Consider the following 24151-nt stretch of genomic DNA (forward strand, 5'->3'; position numbering starts at 1 on the left):
CGCCCCGACCTCCCGCCCTCCGCTTTCCCGCCGGGGCCCGGGCGGCCGCTGGAGGCCGGAGGGCCTTGCCCAAGCCGGGCCGGGCCGCAGACGCTCCCGCCTGGATCAGGCGCCTCAGAAAAGGGACCGCCCTGCCCTCCGTAGGCCCCCGTGCCGTAAAGATGCAGCTGGGTCTTCAAACACACCTGCGACCTGAGGTGTTTGTAGTCGTGCCTCTAGCACGTTGCTGGTTGTGTTAAAGGCTACTTCATAAAACACCACCTGTAGTACCTTTGAAAAATTGAGAAGCCAACTGCAAAATGAAGTGCACCAGGCTGCATGTTCTTTGGCACAGAATAGCACCGGGAAGGACGGGGCCCATGAGCAATGTTAACGTATGAAAATCGAGTTTTCTTTCTTCAGGATAAGGCTCACAGGAGACCAGAAACAATTCCTGTTTTTTCCAGCCCTCGAGTAAGGGAGGATCGAAGAAAGGCGGGGTGAAGAGGCAGTGAGCAGTTCAGTTCTTGTTTCAGCCTGTTAGGATGAGCAAGCACGCCGTCAGCTGTGCCCCTTCCAAAAACAGGCTTCGAAAGGCCGATCACTCCGCTTTTTGAGGGCTTGTAAGACTTGTCTCTAGTTTCTTCTCAGTGCAGCATCATTCCTGGACAGTGACCCAAGAAAATGCATCAGTAAGGAGTGGGAACGCTGGAAATAGTATTCTGACATTAACAATCTGTCCTTCTCTTGAAATTGTCTTTATACAGCATTACTAGTATAAGAACCTTTTAATGCTTACTTTATAGTTAAACCTTCCTAACGCCTTCCTAGGATGGATTAGATCAAGTTGTTCAGAAGGATAATTGGTAATTTCAAATGGCAATATGGGAGTGGCCAAGCGTACATCGGAACCAATGCAACTGGCATCCTCAGTGCAAGCACTTGAGTGATTTCTGTGTTCAGTAGGTGTCGAGTTCGGTATTTGAGAAGAAAAAACAGTGGCTACACTTAACTGTTCACTTAGAAGTGAAGACAGTAATAAATACCTATATCTCATTTGTTACAAGTAGAAAGCAAGGCTTTTAAACATTCTTTTAAAAAATTGGATAATTTTTTTGATAGCTGTATTAGTTATGTAAGTCACAGTAGACTGAAAATTAGTTTATAGGGTAAATAGTGTCTCTGTGATCTAGAAAAACCTTGCTGTAGGCTAGATGGAGGTTCCCTTGGTAAACAAACAGTATTATAAACAGCTAAATCTTTTTTTCCTCCACAGGCCATCTTGCCGCTCTTTTAAACTCAAAAATCTGCATTTGCATGCTTGTACCTACCAACAAATGCTTTTTACGTGCCTCTTTGTAGTTTGACATGGCAAAATTGTCAAATATTATTCTTGGTTTAGCACATATAGTGCTACTCAATCAAGAGAAAATAGGTAAGAATGGAGTTTTATGTTGTACAAATGGAAAAGTTATATGCATTTTCAATCATAAAATCCCTACCTTGTGCTTAGCCATTAACAAAAGGAAAGGGGTCACCACGCTTAGCCATTGAATTGGGCTGAAAGAGGTCGATGCACTGTCAGCTTCTGGAAGGTTTCAATTTTAAAATTTCTGCTTTGATAAATCACAGTTAAGGATAGCTACATTTTTTGAAACATTAGCATTACAGGAGGAGTAAATCAAGTTAATTAAGAGGCAAACTAATAGCAATGCAGAGTATTTTCTTCCCTCTCTCCCACCCTCAAACTATTGGGCTGTCTCTCTCTTTACAGGACGTTGCCCGACAGATGTTCCTGGTTTGAAAAAGAAGACTTAAGTGAGTGTGAAAAACCATGGATTTTGTTACTGAAAGACATCAGTCAAGATTTACAATGCACAAACTGGCAAACAGTGCCCAGTTTTCCAGAGTTCTTTGGAAAGGTAGTGTGCTGTATCCTTGTTGTCTGCACTTTGTGTACTGCTTACAATAGTGACAGTCTGAACGATGATGTTAACAGGGGAAACAATCTGAAATAGCTTTTAAATAGATGTTGGTTTTCAGCTCTTTAGTCTCTACATATAGTGGTGTGACTTAGCATTGTGTTGCAGGTAGTATAAGGATAACTACTAGGGGCTTTTTTTGCAGTATGGCAAATTCTTCAGAACATTTTGCTGAAAAGAGGTAACCTGTGTAAGTGTACTGACTGCTCGTCAGCACCAGCATCTCCCTAACCGAATGAAACCGGAAAAGGCAAACTGTAACAAGAGGTTAATTACACAGTAACAACCATTACATTGCTCCTATAAGTGTTAAGCAATATCATGACACAAAAACCACAGTCCTTCTAAAGTAGATTTTTTTCCCCCTGAACAGCAGTAGGTTGTTTTCATCTTTAGTCTCTATGGGACATATTAAAAGAGTACCCTATTGTATCAGTTTAGACACATTAAGGGAAGACACATACTGCATAAACTCCAGGAAGTTCTTGATTGCTTTACAAGTGCTGGAGATGGATGTAAATAAAATGTTCTTTTCTTCAATGTAGTTTAGCCTTCTCGGTATTTGTAATATGTTCAGCCTTGGTTTTATGTATTGATTGAACTGCATTTGTTTGAAGACATTGTGTATGTGTGTGTCATAGAGTTCTGAGGAAGATAGTCTACGAAAACAAGTCTTCACAACTGGAATGAAAGACTTTCAGTGGGTATCATTCCCATCTTTTTGCAAAGAAAAATGTCTAAACCCAAAGGATCTTAGCTCCCATCAGCTAACACAGAGCCAGATCGACCATTTGCATAAAGGACAGGGCCAAGCTGATAAACTGAAAAGTTTACCTTCTACAGCTGAGAAAACATGCTGTGTAACTATTACAGATCAAGCCAAAAATATGGTTGGCAGTGACACAAAAGGTATTAAGTTACTGGATGCAAGTCCTAAATCACATAAACTCACTCAGCACAGAAGTTCTACACACCACTTAACATTGTCGCAAAGCTCTGGAAAAGCTTTTAGCTTTCAACAGCACTACAGAGGGACTGTACAGAACAGCAGGGAAAACAGCAAAGAAAATGATAGGAAAGAGCTTCAAATACAAACACATCAAGGGAATATTTCATTTGGTGAGGCCAGATATGCGCCTGCAGAAAAGAAGCCGCCTCTTGTGAGTGTACCTGGAACTGAGAGCTGCAAGGAGAAGACTGAAAATCAGAGTGAAGAATTGTCAAGTCTTGACAGTTGCCCAATGTGTCTGATTCATTTTAGTGGAACGTAAGTATTTCTTTTTTGTAACTTCACAGTATACAAAACTCAGAATGGTTCTGGATGTGTTCTCTATATACAAAATGATGAAAATAAACAAAACTGCTACTGTAAAGTACTTCTTAAATGTCAGAATTTCCTACTTCTAATTCAGTTTAGAAGTTCATGATTACTAGATTATACTGCTTCAAAAAGAAAGCTAAGTTTGAGCTCTCTGGTAAACCTTGCTATAGTATAGGCAGAATTAACTTTTTTAAATTCTTGAGCATGAAAAGACTTGTGAAATTTGTATAATAATCCAAAAACCATTCCAGTGCAGCATTCTTGATAATTAAAAGCTAACTTTAGAGCTAGATGGATTAATCTCATACCTGTCACTTTCTCTTCAAGATCTAGACTTTACTGTTAACAGCTATAGTGGTACCTGTTCAGTATATACCTGGATGCCTTTAGCTGAGCAATTGTGCTCTTAAGTTTAGATTTAGCTTTCAAGGTCTGGGCAAGATGGAAGGAAGCTGATTTTTCTTATGCAAGCCCCGATTAGTACAACTAAATGAGACTTCAGTCCTCCATTGCTGTCAGGCTACCTTTATTTAAAAAAAAAAATCCTCCCTCCCAGCAATTGAATTATCTACTCTACAGTAAGAATGATGTTGTTTCTTGAAATTACACCACTTAATAGTATTTAGGCTGTCATCGTTGCTGAAAACGTGGTTTTGAACAGGTCCTCTAACTGCAAGATTTATTGGCTGCGACTTTGTTCTCTTTTGTTTGGAGGCTGAACAAGGAGACAAAAGGATGACTTACAATGACCACAATTCTGTAAATATTATCAAGAGATTTAGACAGAAAGGCTAAAGATACTTCAGGTCTCCATATTCAGTTCTGTGCTACTGGTAACTGTGCTGATTAGGATTAGTTTCAATTTTTATCAAAGCCACTTTTCAAAAAAATATTGTAACGTGGGCAGCGGGGAGGGTCATGTCACAATCACAAAAATAGCCCTCCAAAGAAGGAATTGAAAGCAGACATGAGAAGGCATCCTTCCTCTATCAGAAATCTCGTTTCCTGTATCCTGAAGTTGGAGTTGGATGTGGAATGAGGTAATGGTTTTCTATCCTGTATCAATAGCCTAATGTGATGCCTCATTAATAGCCTCATTACTTGTCCTGAGCATATGGAGTGTGAGCATTGTCTTCTACTAAGTGACATTATCAAACTATCTAGCAGCAGGTCATAGCAACTACAAGAGTTTGTGGCAGACTGCAGTGCTTCTGAGCACAGGAATGACTTACCCATTAAACTACTAGAACAATTCCGCGATTGCTTAGGAAATGAGAGTGTGAAGAATAGGCTAAATAAAAGGATTTGACTTTGTTTCTCACTGAACAAATTCTCTGTATTTGCAGACTGTCACAACTGGATATTGATGGCCATCTTGCCAGGTGCTTGTCTGAAAGTGTAGATGATGTAATGTGGTAAATCCAGAAGAATGAAGAGCGAAGGAACAAGGCCAAGGATGAACCTTTCTCAAACAAAAAGAAAAAATGTGTCAAGGAAGCACGTCCTTGTCTCGAACTTGCTTAAAGATCACAAACCAATAACTCAACAGAAGGTCAAGTGCCACCTGCCTGTTTGGGGTCTTTTTATTTTAAATCCTCTCAAATGCATGTAAAGTAGTTCTAGTTCTGAAAATGGTGCTATAGGATGTCCCAATGACCCCCAGGGAAATCAGTCTTGGCACTCCTGGAATCTGGGTACTTCTGAAAAAAATGTACCATTGTAAATCCCTGAAGAATCAGTTTTTGTCTGATGCACCATAGTTCCGAATCTCTAAGTGTAGAAGAAAGCAGCTGAACAAAAGATAACTATTATTTAATCTAATCCAGAAGTTTACTGACCTTTTACTTTTTCTTGTAAACAGGTAATCTGTGAAAATAAGCTGAATTAAAAAGTTATTCAAGCTTAGCATTTTTCATTATTTTAATATCTAAGTAAGAACTTACATGACTGTACAGTTGATTCTGTGAGTATATCTATGTTAAAAGAAAACACAACCCAGACCAAATAAAGGGTGTTCGTTTTTTTTCTCTTTCTGAAGGAACACAGCTGAATTCATAACCTCACTTTGTAGGTTTCTAAGTCAGTATCCACTTGATTAACGTGACTAGTCTCAACTAACTAGGCTCCAGAAAGAACATTTCTCCTGCCAGTTTCACAAGGTTCAATATAGTCAGTCAGCCAAAACAGCTGCTTTTTGCATCAGTTCCAACCCTCTCCCTTAGAAACCATCAATGTTTGAGAATAAAAAACACCTGAGAGTTTGTTTTGGCTAGAAGGTATTCAGAAGACTCATCTACTATTTTGGTAACTTCTTAGTAGTAGCAGGTAAACATTTTGTAAGCTTGAGAAAAGCAACCTTTTCCATGAATGACAATAAATGACTTTCATGATAGTTTAGTAACAACAAATGGAAGGGATGAAATAAACTAGAGTAGGTCATTCATTTCCCCCAGGTACAGTTAATTGTTTCCTGAACAGGGTACCCTGTTCCCGCAGTACACCGTGTCTCCAGCCACAGCCTTACAGGTCAAATTAGTTTCTTGTCAAAGGGCTATATGCAAGAGTAATACAATTGTGCCCCTTTCAGCTATTTTGATCACAACTGCCTTCACATACAGAGAAGAGGAGTGCAACTAGATTAACAAACTTCAGTATCTGAATGGTTTTCTATCAGCAAACCTCTGCCCTGGACCTCAAAAGTGTACAGTTCAGGTGCGACCCAAAGATACAGAATAAACATAGAACGCAGTATCAAAACACAGGAAGAATCCTATAGGTTTAATTTACAATGGGGTCTCTTTAAAAAGTGCAGGTTGGACATAGCTCAGTTTACTGATAAATAATAACAGTCTATTAACTTTTTCATTAAAGTCTTTAATAGATGTGCAAGAATATAAATGATCTTAGCTGTTATGGATTAGTATACCATCTTCTGCACAATTAAAACTGGTCAGCAAAGATCCCAACTAATTAATTATACAAAACTACAAGAACATATTTACTGTTTTACAATCATTAAATTAGCTAGAATTTTTGTTTACTATTTCAAATAAGACAACTATATATCATTACCAGATCCATTTGTAATATATTAGGATTTTTTTTCCAAACCACACATTTAATTACATCCTTCATTTTCTTTTATTTATAAAACAAGTACTTTATATAAAAAATTTCCCCTTCATCATGAACAGAACATTATTCAAACACTTGCACATGAGCAACCAAACTTGTATCCAGCAAACTATTTGGCAACACAGCAACATTGTAAATGCCTGTAAATTTTTAAATAAAATCAAGTAGTCTTTACAATGTTTGTTTAGCAAATGTGTCCTTCTGTTCTTCCTTCCCTCCCTCCCAAAATGTTCTGAAACCTAGAAAAAAGGTTAAAAAAAACCCCCAACCCACATTTCTAATATTTCCATTTTAAAGTCCTATGCCCTGGCATGTCAAAGGACAGCTTAATCTGTCATACTTCCATTCATGAGCTGCCTGCAGTCACTCTGATAACTATTGATTAGCTTTATTACTGGGGGAGTTGAACACACTGAAAAAAATTATTCAGGGTAAATCAAGTAATTGCCAGGGAGAAGGGAAAAAACGAATAATTAAAAAATGTCAGATTACGTTTAAAAGGTAAATGTTTCCTTTAGTGGATAATAAAGTATATAAAGTCCAGGAGGCATTTCAGGCAAGTACTTCTTACTTGTTAAATTATTTAGTGCTGATTAAAACACATCTTGCTTAATATGAAAAGCTACAGGCCAACGGAGAGAAACCCACAACTTAAATCTGAATGGGATTAATATAACTAAATAACCACAGATCTGCATAATTGTGGCTAATGAGGGGATACAAAATATAGATTGTTAACCAATGATTAATTGAAAATTTTAAACAATGTTTTGGCAGTCTCGTCCTAGCACCTCATGACTTGGATGTGAATCCGAAAGATGTCATGTTCAGCACCTAATGCAATGCTGTACCCTGAGAAAACCATATGTTAATGTAAAGAAAGTGAAAGCGTTGCAATTTATCCTGCATTTTACACCAGATTAGGTGAGATGTCATGGCACAGGGTTTCTCATATTTTCCTTCCCACACAATTTTTTTCCTACCTCTACAACCCACACGATATAGTTAAACCAAAATCTAGCAAAAAGAAACACTGCCTCTGCTGTTGTTACTTATAGAGGCAGGTGAATCTTCACAAGCATCTGAAGTTTCAGATAGCAATGCACACTTACTAATCCACAAACGTAGCGACACGAGCCTTTCCAAGCTGATAAATTGTTAACCTTTTTGATGTAATATATCCTTTCCCTGCCCCCCCCCAGTTTCCACGAGAAGGGATTTGATAGTTATCTTTTGCTTTATCCAATTTCTTAGGTATTCATTTTTCTTCCATTAAAAAAATTTACTACTTTGATGCAAATCGTTTTACCAAAACATCCCATTCTCTTATGAAGAATGATTAGTTATTAATACACACTGAGTAATTGTAAGCAGACAGTTTATCGTAAGTAGGAGGTGTGCTTTATCAGGAAAGTGTATTTTATATTATGGTTATTCTAGATTTACTATTTAAACTTTAAGGCTATGCTTTATTACGCTTTTGCTCTATTTCTGAATATTTGTATTGTTGATAAAAATACTTTTCAAAAATCTAATATACAACACAACATCATTGTAGGTGTAGGCACTGCTTAAGTATTTTCAGAAATCCTTTGTGTGCAAATTTAGTTTTCTTCAATCTATACATTTTGGTAAATTTGGAGTTTAAAACAACAGCTTTTGAAATTGATACTGTAAATTCTAATTTAGAATTAATATTGCTGAGTCACTCTGCATTTCAAATTCTATAAAGATGCAAATGAACATTAGGCTGCAGCTGTGAACTGTATGTTTCATATGTAAATGGTTACTTAATATTAACAAGCAGAACTTACCAGGTTTAAGAACGTTCCAAATATGTAATAATTCTTCAATGCAGTTTATCCATTTAGGCACTTAAATCCTGTACCCAAATTTATGTTTTGATTGCTAATAAAACACAACTCCTTTTAAATATATCTGAGACGTTTAGACAGGTACCACTTGTGAAAAAAGGCATCAAAAATAAGCTTCAACACCACCGTAATATATTTTATTCTTCAGGATGTTACACTGTAATATTCTTCAATTGGTAGCTCATTGCATCAAATGTTTGTAGAAAGTATGTAGATCTCAAAGTTGTTCAGAATCTCCTTTTCCAGGGATGCAATGAACGTTTCAATCCTTCATGAAACAGGCACAAAATGCAAATTCCTTCATTAATGAAGCCAGTTGTGTCAGTGCCCAGAACTTAAGAATCACTAAGTGGCAGAAGACACCCACCAAAATCATTATTCTCTTCTTTGATTTTCAGCAGCAATTTTTTTTTTAATCATTGGTCTCCGTCCGAAATCTTAACAGTTCCCCAGCCTCGCATGCATATACTGTAGTTAAGGATAAATTTAAAGGTCATTCACATTGTCCACAACGAAGATGTCATTCCTTCATACCGTTTCTTCTGTTGACAGCAACAATGGATTAATATATTCGAATCCTTCAAATTCTGACTGATCTATTCGCTTTATTATATCTCTGAAAAACAAATAACAGCATTTTTAGTTTTATCAATTGCAAATACTAGTTTTGCTGCTGTGCTTTTTCTTCAAATAATAACAAAATACCTTACAGAAACGTACATATATGAGGTTGTACAGAAGCAACAATAAACGGGGGAAAAAAGTCTCTGAACATACAAATGCTTAACACTAATGTTTTATCCCAATATCTAAAGCAATATGACTGGAAATTTTGAAACATCTGATAAAAAGTTTCATCTACTCTTCCAGTTAGGTGACGTGCATACTTATAGGGCACCAAAAGAAGCATATAATAAATGACTGTTGTTTTAGAATACCAATTTAGAAATAAGAAAGATATTTTGCTGTCAGCAAGGGCTACTAGTGTTATATGTAAGATAAATACTACAAAAGAGTCAAGCACAAAGCTAATACTTTTTAAAAAACACATATTGTATGCACAGGAAATCCAAGGACAGACTTATAAATTGATATACATAAAAGAGAGAGAACTTCTTTTAAGATGTTTTGTTCATAAAACTTCCCGCTATAGGTGCGCATACACTTGGTATTTGTAATCTTGTTGTCAAGCAGAACCTGTAAAGCACAAATGTGCCTTGCAGTTCTTTGGCATCACACAGAAACAGTAACTGAAGCACTTCACACTTTGGTTTCCATTCAGCTATTCACTTCATATGTGCTGGACTCTTGAGAAAGAGAGAACAGGTTGTGAACTATGGATCTATGATATATAGGCAACACTTCCACAAAATTCAAGCTTGAGCACCTAGGCACACAAATATCCACAGCAAAATCTCCAAATATGTAATTACTTGAGGATGAACACCTGCTACCCAAGAATGCAGCAAAAGAAAGACCCTGCAACAGTAAATTTATTGCCACTAGAGTGGACTCAACAGATTGCTAGTTACAGTGCTCATTTTTATAATCACAAATTTAATCAACATAACACTTGTTTGTAAAATAAAAATTCCCTAACCAACTTAGCTAATCCAGGGGGTTGACCTAGGATTAGCAGGCACTTTATGAAAGAGGCTTTGAAACGGTATTGTCTTTTTTCAGAGCAGTTTAGCTTTGTTGTGTAGCAACAAAGAGGAGGGAAAACCGGGAAGCACATAGGCTAGAATGTGACAGTCTTGTGCCTTTAATTATGAAAGCCTTTGGATAGTATGCAACAGCCTCTGCTTGCCAACATGGCATCCAACTATACGCAGTACTTCAGGCGGTATCTAAGAAAGTAGAAATCATAAATCCATTATTAAAATCCGGTTCCAAAAGCAATACTTTAGAATCAGTTTTATTAAACATCTGATTAGACCCAAATATTCATTCTAGAACACCATCAATCAGTAGCTCTACAGACTTCAGTTAGAAATTGTAAAGAATGCAAAGCGCTGGAAATTCATGAAATACATTTTTTTCAAATGTGAAACCAGTGAACAGGACAATAGGCTGAAAACATCTGGAAAAAAACGCATAGTTTTCAGCAGAGGGCATCTAGTCAGATAAGGAAAAGCGAACATAAATAAATGAAATATACTGGGAAAATATAAGTGTATAACGTGCAAGCAAATCTTTGCTGCATTCTCACAGTAAAGCTCACCTAAAACCACTAGCTGCACAGATTTCCGGATTCTGAGTCTTAGATTTTTAATAAACCCCAAATCTCCTTTGATTTGTTTCACTTCTGTATCAAAGTGCTAAATAAGCAGCAGAAAGTTTCATTGTATTTTTGATAGAATAGCACAAAAATTTCAAAACAAAACACACGCTACTATGCTCTCTAATGAGAAACAATATTTTAAAGTTCTTAAAAAGGTGTATTCTAAATACCATCTGGCATTAGTGTCACACACTCAAGCCTTGAAAGAAAAACGCACCTTGGAAAAAGAAGAATGGACCCCCCCCCAATTTGTTGCATTCCTCAGCAATTAGATGCTACGATTCTCACACTGATGCCATTTGGCCCACCCTCCCCCCTTAGCTCTGATAATACATTTCTCATCAGACATATGCTCAGTGCTTCACAGACAAATGAAGTCAACAAGACCGTTTTTTCTCCGGCATTTTCTCCCATTGCATAGAGCTTCCTCTTGTTTTTCCAAAGGAAGTTCAAGTTCCAATTTTAGATTTTTACACTGCAGTAAATCCTCAAAACTGTGTACAATTATTCTCTTAAAGAGTTTGGGCAAGATAAGTCTCCCATCTAACTACCAAAACTATAGCTTGTCTTCTTATATGCCACCTTGTATCCGAAGGAACTTCCTTCCTTCGTGTACAGCAATCACTCCTCAGCCTTCAAATTCCTTTATTAAAGCATAATTTTTCTTCCTGCAAAATTTTTCCATAGCACATTTAAAGAATAGCTTTCTGTAAGATTTCCCTGCTATCTCAAGCTTATTCTGAGACCCAAGGAGCTGTGCATCAATTGTTTCTCCTGAGTACAGAAATGCAAACTGCCCAAGTCAGGAATCAAATTTCCATCTCTTCTTTCAGTGCCAAGCACACGCTCAACAGCAAATCAATACTGTATTCTGAACTTTTATCAGAATACTAGGCAGTCTTCTAATATATAAGTAGTATGATAACTTATGCAAGATATGTAGGATACAAAGAATTTCAAATTTACTTTAACTTGACTAGGTTCTAATGCTAAGTACATAGTCTCTTCTTAGTAATTTTCAAGCCATTTCTAAATTAATTTCTTAATACGCAATTGTATTTGGGGAAAAACATACTCATCATCTGGGGTTAGCTGCACAGGTTCGCTGGTGAACTGTGTATCAAAGTTATCCAAACCATAATCGTCTGTGATCTGAGGCTGAAATGGAGGGGTTGCTTGCTTCTTTTCCAGCTAAGAAAAAAAAATGGGGGAGGGGAAAAATTAAAATATTGAATATTTACAAAATCCCCTAAGAACATCAACATACATTGGCTCTAGAGTACATGCACAGAAAAGTCACTATAGTTGAGTTTAATATTGGTGGAAGATATAAATATGTTTAATACAATCTGACGTTAAGTTTTAGACTAGTAGATTCTGACACTAAATGATACACGCTCATCCTGTTTATCCTATTGCTGTATTTTAAATAGGAAAAACTTCAAAAATTATCAGGAATTAATAAAATTTTAAGACCATGGAAAAAGCTGTTTCCCAAGTCTCTTGCCTATATATTAAGAAAAAACATTGTTGCTATATACATCTGGCTCAACAGTTTATAAACTGAGAACATACTCCAGAAGCTTTCCATTCAAGCCAAGACGCTTTCCCAGAATACAACTCCTTTTTCCCTTTTATAAGCTCCTCTAAAGTTGCCTCTTGTAAAGGCAGCCTCTTAGGTTACGTCAAATCAACATAACCAGACTCATTTGTTAACGTTAATTCCAGCAGAGAATAAAAAAGTAAGCAATATTTATGTCCCAATCAATCGCTAGCCACATGGGTAAGCAATCATTAAAAGCAAGTCGTGCTCATCAACAAAACAGCTAAAGCAGCCCAGAATTTTATTCTGCAATTAAAATGTAACCATTAATACATTTACATACAATATTTCCTGCTACATGAACCGGAAACCCATATTTACCTTCCTCACCAGGGATAGTCAATAAAACAGGGGATTTTTTTTTTTTTTAAACTCAAATAATGCTGTTGTAGTCATTGAGAACCTTTTCTCATTTGCTATACCAGTAGCATGTTCAACAGTATCTATAGTTTTCTGGTTAAGGCAAATCCCTACTATCCTCCAGTTATTAGATGGCTTTTATCACAGGTTTGAGTGATACAGGAGCTGATGACAGATTAAATGTTATTATTTGTTTAAATCACTACCCATGGCAGTTCCGAAAAAGGTGCAAGAAGAACTCCACTTTAAGCTTGTTTTCAAGCAGTCAGAGTTCCAGGCCCAGTGGAAAATCACAGATAGGAGTTTTAACTTTTGGAAGCTGGTGGAAGCCTGAGCAACTGATCCAGCTGATATACTGGAAACCAGGGTATCAAAACCAGTCAATAATCATGTTTTGCCATTTTGCATGGCCAGCTAAATCACTTTTTACCACAAATGACAAGTAATACTACTATGTTTTCTACATCTTACATCTATCATATTAGTGAGTGTCCCAGTTGAAATATTGTAGAGTATGAAGTATCTTAAATTACAACAAACCCATGGAGCTCTTGTTGAATTGACTGTGAATTATTCCAATAGATTTATACTTCTCACATTTTATCTGACGTTATTAATTATACACTATTAACTTTTGTGAACAGAACCCTCTTCATCGTGACTTGCAATTTCACACTGTACCCTAATATAAATACTGTCTAACAAACCAAAGAAAGCTCTCTTCTGCTTCATAAAGAGAAAGAGGGAAGAAAAAAAAAAAAATCTCAAGTGCAACGTATTACTTCAATTGATGCTTAAACTCACTGGTTGCAAATCAGCATTAGCTGCCTCTCTCCTATCCGTACAGCCTGGGGAACATTCTTTTCATACTAAGCAGACCATGCAACAGCCAAGTGATAGCTACTGCTCAATTGCTTCATACAAGCAAGCAACCTACTTCAAGGCATTATATCCTGGAAAAATCAGTAAGAGGTAAACAATACTGCTTAACATCAAAGACAGGAACTTAATAAAAACAGTGTGAACTGAACTGCATTGATAACACGCAAACAGAACAGCTAGTTTTTCGAACACTTTTTAGTCTAACTAGAAATCCACAGCATTTCAAAGACATTATGTTGCTTAACACGTATGATTTTAGTTAAGTTTGTTCTACAAACATCTGTGCATTTCATGGAAACATGATTGACCAAATATTGATGTCCTTAGTTGTCAATATGCTGAGGTAATGCCTTATGCTGAAAATATGTAATTCAGGGATGGAATATAACAAAGGTAACAAGGAATGCATTAACGCTAGAGAAGAATTATATATGAAAAAGCATAACGTTTTAGAAAGTGTAAACTGTACCTTTATGTATTTCTAATGCCTCACCGGTTAGAAATAGTAAGAAAACCAAAATGTCTGTCTGTGTCCTACAGTAAGCAACGACAGAAAAATAGTAGAGCTAAAAACAATTAATAGTACCTTTCATTCTAAATACAAGATCCTCACATCTACATATTAATGAGAGGTATGGCAATACTCTTTATGGGCAAACTGGCCATGAAGATATCTTATTAGCTCAGTAAGTAAAGAATCATCGTATTCACTAAGCATTAAATAAGAAAACGTCACACACTGAAATCTAAAATTAGCTCAGAAATTGGCATTAAAACTTCATAGAATCATAGAATATCTCAAGTTGGAAGGGACCCAATAAGGATCATCGAGTCCAAAATTACAAGCAACTGATTAAGTTTTCCTTAATACTCTAGATTTACTTAATATTGCATGGCCATTTGGTCTGAGAAAACCTATTTCTTTAAAGAAACTACTGCAATGACTTTGGACACTCATCTGGATAGGACTGGAATTAGTACTTTAGAAATAAGCAACTCTGAGTTCTGGCCTTAGCTTTCCCAAATCCTACACAATACTGACCACGATACTTCCAGAGTTCTCTCGCATCCAACATCCTATATCTCCTCCGCCTCCTCTCCCATCATCACATGTCCACCTCTGGAGGTATTTTTTCAGGCTACTCAAGAAACATAGGTGTTGACTACCAACCAATACAAGTGTCCTGATTAGACAGCTGCTTTTGAGAGACAGAACAGACAAAAGCTGAATTCCCCTGTCTTCCCCAACTAGGGAACTAAATTGGTCTCATCTACCAGGATGCTCATTTTCACATAGAACAGAATGTAGTATCTTTGAGGTCTACCTGCCTTCAAAATAAGCAAAAACTGATGAAACGGCTCAAAACTTATTGGTTCATAACTGGCAAACGAATAGTACAGTGTGGAAGTCTCTCTTCCTTCACAATTATATTAAAAATACTATTGCTGTAACATAAGCATTTGAAGGGAGTTACATTAAACCTTTCAAATGGAGGCTTCTTTTGATTTAATGGAATCAAGACTAGTTTTAACCTATACAAAGTCATAGAAGCTTGATCAATTTCCCTTTCACAATCTATAATCTTTCTTTTATAGCTCAATATGGAATACTCAGAAAGTATCACTGGAAGTTTAGTTCCCAAACCATATACAGCTACGTCATATATTCCAAACAGTAAAACATATGCATCAATACAGTAAAAGGCAGGAAGATAAATCAGACATTTTCAACTTGCCATTCAAAAGGTTTAATTAGAAGAATTTAAAATGACTAAATCCTACAAACCAACTGGCTTATATATTTACTTTCATATCAGCAAACTCCCACACGTAAACACCAAGTCTTAGGAATTTGGAGGATCAGGCACAATTGCAACATGTTGACCTTGGGTGTACTGCGAGAAACATTAAGGTTACCCAGAAAATTCACCTTTGTCTCCAAAATGTCAGTACTTATTATTTATTTTTTAAATATTTGATTGAATCTCCTAATTTTTCTATTCAAAAATTCTACCATTGACTCTCATGCTCCAAAATTATTTTAGGACCCGACTGTGGCACTTCTTGTTAGCCACACATCAGACTGAAAAAACATAGTTTCATTAGAAACCCAACTTCGAAAGGATAACCAGTGCCGAAACCAGGACACCAGCATGCTAGTTACAGAGCAAGACACAGCAAATTATTAAACTGGCAATTAAATATACCATCTCAATGAAGATACTAGCACATATTGCCTCATGAAATGTGCTTTTTTTATCAACTGTAGTTCTACTTTTTCATAATTATTTATAGATGCTAGTAAATTCTGTCAATTTTGTAAAAAGAACGCAATTCTTGCAAGAACACTTCAAGAGCTGTTATGGAACATTAAAGAAAGTGAAAATTTTAATTTGGCCCCAGATTGCCAATTTAGCAATTGTTATAACCATAACTACGTAATACATAAGAGATAACCATATATATTCACAATTCTTCTATTTGTGACCATCTAAAATGCCAATTCTGCAAAAGGTTTGCTTAATTGGTATGCTGCATTCATATAAGCTCCTTTAATTTAAGGAGGCTCTGACTACGTACACCAACCTTGAACCCATAAATGGATTCAAGTCATTACTTTGCCTGTAGAAGAAAGTGATAGAAAAGCCTGAGATAAGAATGCAAAAAAAATTGTGTGAATCCTGTTTTTCAGTCTTGGCACACATATCTCTTAACATCCTTTCTGAATAATGCTTATAACCCGTTTGTCAGCACAGCTGTTTTCAGAGTGGAGCTTTCAAGCTACATTCTTTGCTTCCAGAGCTGTTTGAAACGGTCTTACAAAACACTAGGGATTTCCTATGTATGAGACAGTTAGGAATCTGTTTTTCCCATTTAACATTAGTGAATTAAACATTAGTTAGAAGAACAAAGGAAAACATAAGGTAAATAAATCCAGGCTTTCAATACTAAGAGAGGGTGCTCGTCACTATCATATGTCTTTTTTGTTCAGTGGGTCACCTAAGCAGAAATTATGGGACCTTAAACAGGATCAGCACCCCACTGTTACAGGCTTTGTAAAGAGAAGTCTCACAAAGCTATATCAGAACAGAGATACGAAACTTCTTGCATGGATCCCCTTGCAATAGAGAAGGGGTATGCTCAGGCAGAATTGAAGGCGACACAGCAAACGGAAGGAAGGATAGCTGTAAATTCGGGGTAACAAAATCCCTGAGGCATCTGTGAATGCATTGCATAACTTATGACAGGTGATGCTCCTACTCCTGCTGGAGGGAATCCTTTGGTCAGATCTTAAAGGGACAAAGATGCCATAGCAACCGTTTATTTTTATCCCCTCAAGAAGAAAAAAAAAAAGCAACAGTGTGGCTTAAAGATATGAACACAGACTCTCAACCAGAATACTTGTGTAACAGAGTTTACACTGTAATATTAACAATACTCAAAGCTTCCAGACAGGCAATAGATCTTTTCACAGGTATATTGTCTCTGCAAAAACAAGAGCTTGGCCTTCACCGATAACAGCAAGTCAGACTATGTAATTACTAAGTTTAATAACTTTAAGATCATTATTAAATTCCTTGAAAAATCTGTATAAAAAATTCAACCTAGTGCAAAATTGTGGTTTTATGTATGGGAAAAAAGATGTTTTCAGGGAGAGTGAGGACAAGATTTCAAATTATGTTATGTAACTCATTCACCACTAAAAATTTTCCTTTTGGTAATGATACCAATAGGCATGCAATTGATTAAAGAATAAATTGCTAGTTATTTCAGAATGAAGTTCTGGTCAAATGAATTCTTCCTGCCTTCTCTGAATTGTGGAGATTTTTTTTTTATCATAGGAAGTATAATCCACTTGCGTTCCCCCTGTTATATTAAGGGATTTATCACCACAGAAGTTTGTACTTAAAAACTGTGGTTAAAATAGAAAAATGTTACAAAATTTTCTGACCATTATTTTTGAGCTATACAGCTATACAATCTACATCAATACTCATGCTACAGGGCATAAAATTGACCACTGTATGAATCAGAAGGAAGTTACTTATCTGTATGAGAAACATTGTAGGCTAGGAGCATTTGGAACCATTTTTACCTTCCTCTGAAGCTTCTGGTATTGGCTTTGATAGAGACAGGCTATCAGACTTGATCATTATTCTGATCTGTTATGGCCTACGTGGTATATACAGTTTGGGTTAGCCTTGCTGGCCACTGGAGGTCACCGTTCCTCTAGAGAAATATCAGATAAAAAATCAACATTCAAAACTCCCTTTGGAAGAGACCTAATGACACTAATGGAAAATCGAAAAAATCACAATTTGTTTTCATGCAACACATCCTCAGTGATAACAGTATTAAATGACAAAGCGACAAGCCTGTTTTAATATGTGGTTTTGTATGGAGATTGAAATTCCTTACGAAGTTTTGTTTTCATAGATTTCATGTAAAATTAAAAATGCCTTTTGCTAGGAAAGAAGCAGTTTTCTCTTTCCGTTTCACAATTTTGAAATATTAAATGCTAGACAGTATTTAGTACCAGTTGTAATTCTTATTTTTTTGAAACATTGTTTGGTATCTGCTCATGCAAAAGCAAAGCCCAAATTTCTGTTGAAGTTAATTAATGTAAATGTTAATGCCAGTAAGGTGAGATCCATTTTAAAGAAATGGTAGCTCTGCAGTTTGCACTGTGTCTGCATTCTCTGGCACCGATTAAAGCTAAACTGTCTCATTAGCCATGCTGAACATAACTTTTTCTTCCAAGATTTAAACAATTCACCACACTGTTTAGGTTTCCATTCATTTTCTACACTACTATTTCCAGCAATCTACCAGTAATTTTCAGACTTTTTCTACTTTTGAGCCAAATATGGCACACTAAAGCACCCTAACAATACAATAAAAAAAAAAATCTCCTATGGATACACATTCTCATCCCCTCCCTCCCTTTTTTTTTTTTTAAATAAATTAGTGAATTTCCAACACAGACTTAGGTTAAAACTTCCCATTTGGACATCTGTCTCACCAAGTGACAATATTTACTTTGGTTTATGGAAAGTACTGATTTTTCTGCAGTGAGAAATTTAATATTTTCGTGTTGACATATTTAGCCGCCTTTGGTCCCAGTAAGACAGTAACAGAATTCCACAGATGACATGGAATAGTCTGTTCAGACTACAGGAAATTCAATAACAAATTCAGAGATCATGAGGGTCATCGGGTATCACTGAGAATTAACAAGTTATGCAGCTAAATCATTTGATAATCTCTCTTTTGAGATGAGAAAGGAAATTACATACTATTTCAGTTCAGACCTCCACACTGCTTCAGTAAAACTTTCGTTATGCTTTCTCCTTTAAAAGTATATACCTATGTTGCTACAAAACAAGAGTGGTTAATCTGTCCCAGCATGCTTTTATGTCGGATATGTGCTTTATTATTCAGGGTGCCTAGGAAGAAAGAAAACTCTTTAAGGAATGTAGAGAGGTAACAGGGATTTTCCTAGATAAACTTCAGAAAAGGCTGAACTCTTGTACTCCTTTATTTAGGCTGGTTTTTCTCCTGTAGATCCAAATCATGGTCCTGCTTCCTTTCACGAAATGGTATCTGCTTCAGTGAGGCCGAACAAATTTGGAACTTGGGTGAAAGCATTTCCAGAACAGAATGAGGCAGCAAAGCAGTGGTTTTTCACTGCAGACATAAGACAGCTGGTGACAAGAAGATGGAGCAATTTCATACTTCTCTGCAGAGGACAGAAAACTAGCTTATTTTCCTATCGTTACCTAAAGGAGCACTATCACAGGCAAAATCACCCCATTTGTATGGTTTTATAGTTGTGAAAACACATTCAGTAAAACGTACACAAGATATACACCTTGCATAGATTTTAACCATAATTAAATTAAAAATAGCTCCAAAACCTTTTGACAAGCCACCTCAATTAGGGATCTTTCTCTGTCTCGCTTCATTCCTGGCTTAAATTCCATCCTTACAGTATTCATATGTGGATCACATTCATCATATCCTATTCACAATTACAACAAATTCAGTAAAATACATTTTTATAGTGATTGATGGTACTTAAACCATCTGCTTAACTGCAGTTCAGTGTTTTATTGCCCATTAAACCAAGAGATAGGAGATTTAAAATTATTTTAACTTCAGTAAAAAGACAAATTTAGTATGATAACTAAATTTCCAAATATAATAATATAGGGCAATATATGTAATAACATTTCAAAAGCCCTCAAAGCTATAAGAAAACATATAACATTTATGATGAGTAAATTTAAACAATTTTGTTGTAATAAAAAAGTCATGTATGTTTTGTCAGAACTCCTGTAGAAAGAAACAAATGACCGTTTTTCTTTCTGATCCCTTACCACAGAGTCCACCACGGATCACTGCCCAAGATTAAAGAGTCAACTCTGACTTCTCTGGTTCCCTAGTTAGGGTGGTGGTAGTATGTTTTTGAAGGCTTATAGTACTAAGAGTAAAAAAAGGCTGAAAATAATTAGAAAAGAGGGTAATTTTCATCATAGTTGGAATTGCATTTTTAAGATTTGTCTGGAAAAATCTCTATGATCTTTGAATTTGATAAACTGATCTAAAAACTCCCCCCCCCCCCCAAAAAAAAAAAAAAAGTGCAAGTAAAGATTTTTTTGGTCCAGCCTTCTGAGTCTAGAGGTAATAGATGTCTTAAGGTAATAGATGATGGTCAGTCATTATCCAAGAGCAGATCTGATGCAAAAAGCCTTCCTCCCTTTTCAAGATTTATTCTTGACCAGAGACTGTTCTTCCTGTGAATTCTCATGATGTACTCAGTTACTTTCTCCCCGGCTCCAACTTCTTTGCAGGTCTGGATGGAACACACTGAAAAGAGGGATCTTCTACACCAAGATCTGCAAATTCTTTTAAAGGTCTTGCAGATCCTTCATACTCTTTAGTTGTATCTGACTAACACTGAATAGTATTCAGTTTCATTATTAACCTTTTGAAGACTTTTTCTGAAGAAGGTTCTCCAGCTACAATGAGGAATGCATTACACCTACCATGCCCGTATATTATGAGTGCAGCTGCATTTTGCAGAGGCCTCTGTGTTGCTGCATACCAGTAACAGTAACATACTTGAGCTATCAAGTCCGTACATCATTCACATGTGTTCTCCCCAGAACGTGCCAAGTAAAATGGGCAAATTGTACATCTCCCAGAAAATCATTTCGCCACCATTTGATACAAGATTTTTCTTAATCTTCCTGGTCATTCTTATGGGCTATATATAAATTATTGTCACTTTCAAGATAAAATTATTCAAAATTTAAACAGTAGATTTTTCCCATTTAAACCAGAAGTTTATACAAACTGTATTGGCTCCCAAATTCTTATTTTGATATATTTTATAGGTCAGTTTCATAGGAAAAAAGGGAAGGCTTCTGTGTGTTTCAAAACAATACTAACAACAAAAGCCAAATTTACATGAATAACAAAACTGCGTACTCAAAACAGAAATATGTTACTATAGTAACATTTTCTATAATAATTAACAAAAGAACTCTACAAATTGAACTACATTAAATGCTATCAGAGAGAAATGTCAAAATACCTAAGTAATATACATTACAAGCCAGGCAACAGACACCAATATAATTAGTCATCTGCATTTAAAAATAGAAGTCCATAAATAATTCAGCCTTTTAAATTTTCTCTAACTTGGTAGATTACACTCAAGACTGAAAAATTCTTACACAGATGCTTACTGCTGCAATACAAGAGTTAGTTACACAACACATTTACTTTTCTTCCTGAGGAACAGCATTTGTGTGCAATTAGGGGAGATTTATTTCTGATATATCATCACAGGTCATAAGTAAAAACCGCAATTGTAATTTAGATCTTAAGACTCAGATTTCTAGTTTAATGTTCTACAGAGTTGCAGAGGACATAAGACTGTAATAAGTAAAACCTTCTATTTAGGAATATAAGCATACAAGTATGGGAAAGCTACTGAATATACTTAGCAGGAAGGGAAAATTATGCCAGATTAACGGCAACACGTTTTTACAGAATAAATAACTTACTTGAATTAGCCTTTAACCTGAAAGTCTTACCACCACAACAGTGGAGATAAAAATATGTCATGTAGTCAAATTTGTAGTAGCACAGATTCCAACATTCTAATTCTAAAATTTATATTCAGTTAAAAAAAAGCCAAAGCTACAATTTACATAATCTAACTTAAAAAAAAACAGGTAAGCATAATGTAAGTAAAAAGTAGTTACCACTGACCAAAATGATTACTTATATTACCAACGTGGGTAGGAAACCTGCTTTTAGGCCAGGACATCTCATTATGCTTGGCACAAAGTAAACAACAAAAAGGTGATCAGTCACAGAAAAATCTTGCATTCCAGGCCTTAAACAAGAGCATGATGAGTACAGATGGAGATACGAGGAAATCATGAAACTATAACCAGAAGAATCTCAATACATCAACATCCCATCAGTTATTAGGTCTCAGAAAGCATCATGAAATGAAAGTTGTAAGGAAGACAAAATTAGCTCCTCCTGAACAAGAATGGCAGCATGAAAGAAACAGCAAAATGAGTATTTAAAAATTGAAGTAGGGTGGTAAGATTGTCATTATGAGTCAGTCGTAGCTATGCATTAACATTTCAACAGCAAGGCATTCAACTAGATGTTAAACATCAGACCGCCTCTGTTATGTTATACTCAGTAAAGCATAGAAGCACGCTTAAATAAACCATACAGTGAACTTACAGCCTTTAACTTGAGAAAATCAGTGAAAAAAATACGTTGGTACAGCTCTAGAAAAGACCTTACTGCTTCTGTACACAGCTAACAGTAGCCATGGCTTTGTAGTTCTTTTTTCAGCATATAATGGATAAATACCATAAAAACAGGCACTAGGATAAGAATAGGCTTCATATACTGAAACAATCAAAAAAAGGTTGTCTTGGTACTTCCCTGAATGCTGTTAAGCCACCCTATCTGCAGAGTGAGTAATCTACAATGTTCTTAACTGTGCCACACAAAACTCAGATGACTAACACTAGGAAAAAAAACTTTATGGTATATGTGTTCACTTTACCATTATTTATTTTTCCATTTAACTCAAGCTTCACACAGAAAGGAATTTTAGTCAGCATTAGACTCTTGTGTCCTTGTGTTTCAACTTGAAAAGATCTGGAAAAGCTTTTAAGTCAAAATCTTTTCCGCTCATCAGCTGCATTTCAAAGAAAATTCTAATAATTAAAAAAGCTTTCCAAATACTTTTGCATTTTCTCCTGAATATATTTCCCAAGTCTTATTACAAATTGAGCTTAAAATTTATCTGACATTTTAGATCCTCCTGAACAGCACTGTCCTAATCATATCACAAAACAGACAGACAACCACTTAAGATCTTTCCATTAGGGTTTTTTTTAATAGGTATTTAATATCAAAGCTTTCAGCCAAGAGAATAGGTAAAACAAAATCAAAATTTGAATCGGCATAAATGTTGACCAAGAAGTACCAATTGCAATTAAGAGTTTCTTACACAAATAAACAATACAAATCCAACAGTCTTCTCTCTCTTTCCCCCTCTCTCAAAACACTCTGCAAAACAGAACAGAAACCCAGCAGTACACAACACTTATGCTCTACCACAAACTCAAGCAAGTTGCGTTGTAGCACCACTAGGTAGCTAACATAACGAAAAACAACACTTAGGCTTAAGGGAGAATACAAAACAAGGGATGTCCGACAAAATTAAAGACAGCCTTCATTATATGAATAATTTTGTAAACACCAGGTATTTTACAACACTGGCTCCTTATGTAGTGAATGTCTTCTCTGAAGAATGTTAACAATGAAGGTCTGAACAGCAGGCTTCAAAGTAAAAATGTAATCATGCAGTTTTCTCTCCTTCTCTGAACCTCTTTCATGTTATTACAGGCACTGCTGCCTGCCTGTTTCTACACTTCCTGCAGACTTCCTAGGACTATGAAAATATTATGTGCATATTTTTTCACTGTTCAACTAGGTATTAAAAAGTGTAATGCTGATAAGGCAGTGTTCCTGACTTAATTGTTTTATTGCTCAAGTGTCAATAAACGTAACAATGTCATTTCTGTGATGGTTTTCTACGATGAAGACAGAAGTAGGCACAATTACCAAGTAACAGAGGCTTTTAAAAAACTACAATTTCAATAAAATATTATGCCTGCAAAACCACTGAAATGCAAGTCATCTACTCCACCATGAACTAAAAACTTCCCTCACACCAGCAGTAATTAAGAAAACCTCATAGTAATAATCAAAGAATCATTTTAAATAACCACACTGCTTTCAGGCCACATCCTTAAGAAAGGACCTGATCCTACTCACGCCTACTCATGTTACTAAACCCTGTTACCTACCTGAATAGTCCTCCTGATTTTAAAAATTATGTAATTTGTAAATTCAGGTGGTTTTGTTTTTTTTTTTAAATGTACTACAAGTAGACTACAAATGCTTCATGTATGTGAAGCACCTCATCTTCCATGGTTCTACCTAAACTGGTTTCATGACACTTGACCCAGTCTGTTGGCTGTGTTAATCAACTACTAACCTTCCTGTCAAGGCAGAAAGGTTTCTAATCAACAAGAGAAATGAAGTACTGGAATAGCATTCCAACAGGCTGTCTTTGCTAGTCCACACTTCCTTTTTCAATGGAGCTTGAACTGTTTACTA

General features: G+C 36.0%; 2 protein-coding genes across 2 annotated transcripts in view; one reads left to right on the forward strand and one right to left on the reverse strand.

Annotated features, from left to right (window-relative positions):
- The window catches only part of LOC103918015 (chromosome unknown open reading frame, human C1orf86), a 5933-nt gene extending 658 nt beyond the window's left edge, over nucleotides 1-5275 (forward strand). Inside the window, exons 2-4 of the mRNA XM_009325254.1 lie at nucleotides 1754-1901; nucleotides 2603-3228; nucleotides 4629-5275. Of these exons, the coding sequence (XP_009323529.1) occupies nucleotides 1754-1901; nucleotides 2603-3228; nucleotides 4629-4701 (847 nt within the window). The 3' untranslated portion in view covers nucleotides 4702-5275. The remainder of the gene's footprint in view (nucleotides 1-1753; nucleotides 1902-2602; nucleotides 3229-4628) is intronic.
- Nucleotides 5276-8401: 3126 nt separating this feature from the next.
- The window catches only part of PRKCZ (protein kinase C, zeta), a 68053-nt gene continuing 52303 nt past the window's right edge, over nucleotides 8402-24151 (reverse strand). The window contains exons 17-18 of the mRNA XM_009325134.1: nucleotides 11651-11766; nucleotides 8402-8907 (exon numbers count right to left, since the gene is read on the reverse strand). Of these exons, the coding sequence (XP_009323409.1) occupies nucleotides 8820-8907; nucleotides 11651-11766 (204 nt within the window). The 3' untranslated portion in view covers nucleotides 8402-8819. The remainder of the gene's footprint in view (nucleotides 8908-11650; nucleotides 11767-24151) is intronic.

Source organism: Pygoscelis adeliae, unplaced genomic scaffold, assembly GCF_000699105.1.
Source record: "Pygoscelis adeliae isolate BGI_AS28 unplaced genomic scaffold, ASM69910v1 Scaffold36, whole genome shotgun sequence".
NCBI lineage: Eukaryota > Metazoa > Chordata > Aves > Sphenisciformes > Spheniscidae > Pygoscelis > Pygoscelis adeliae.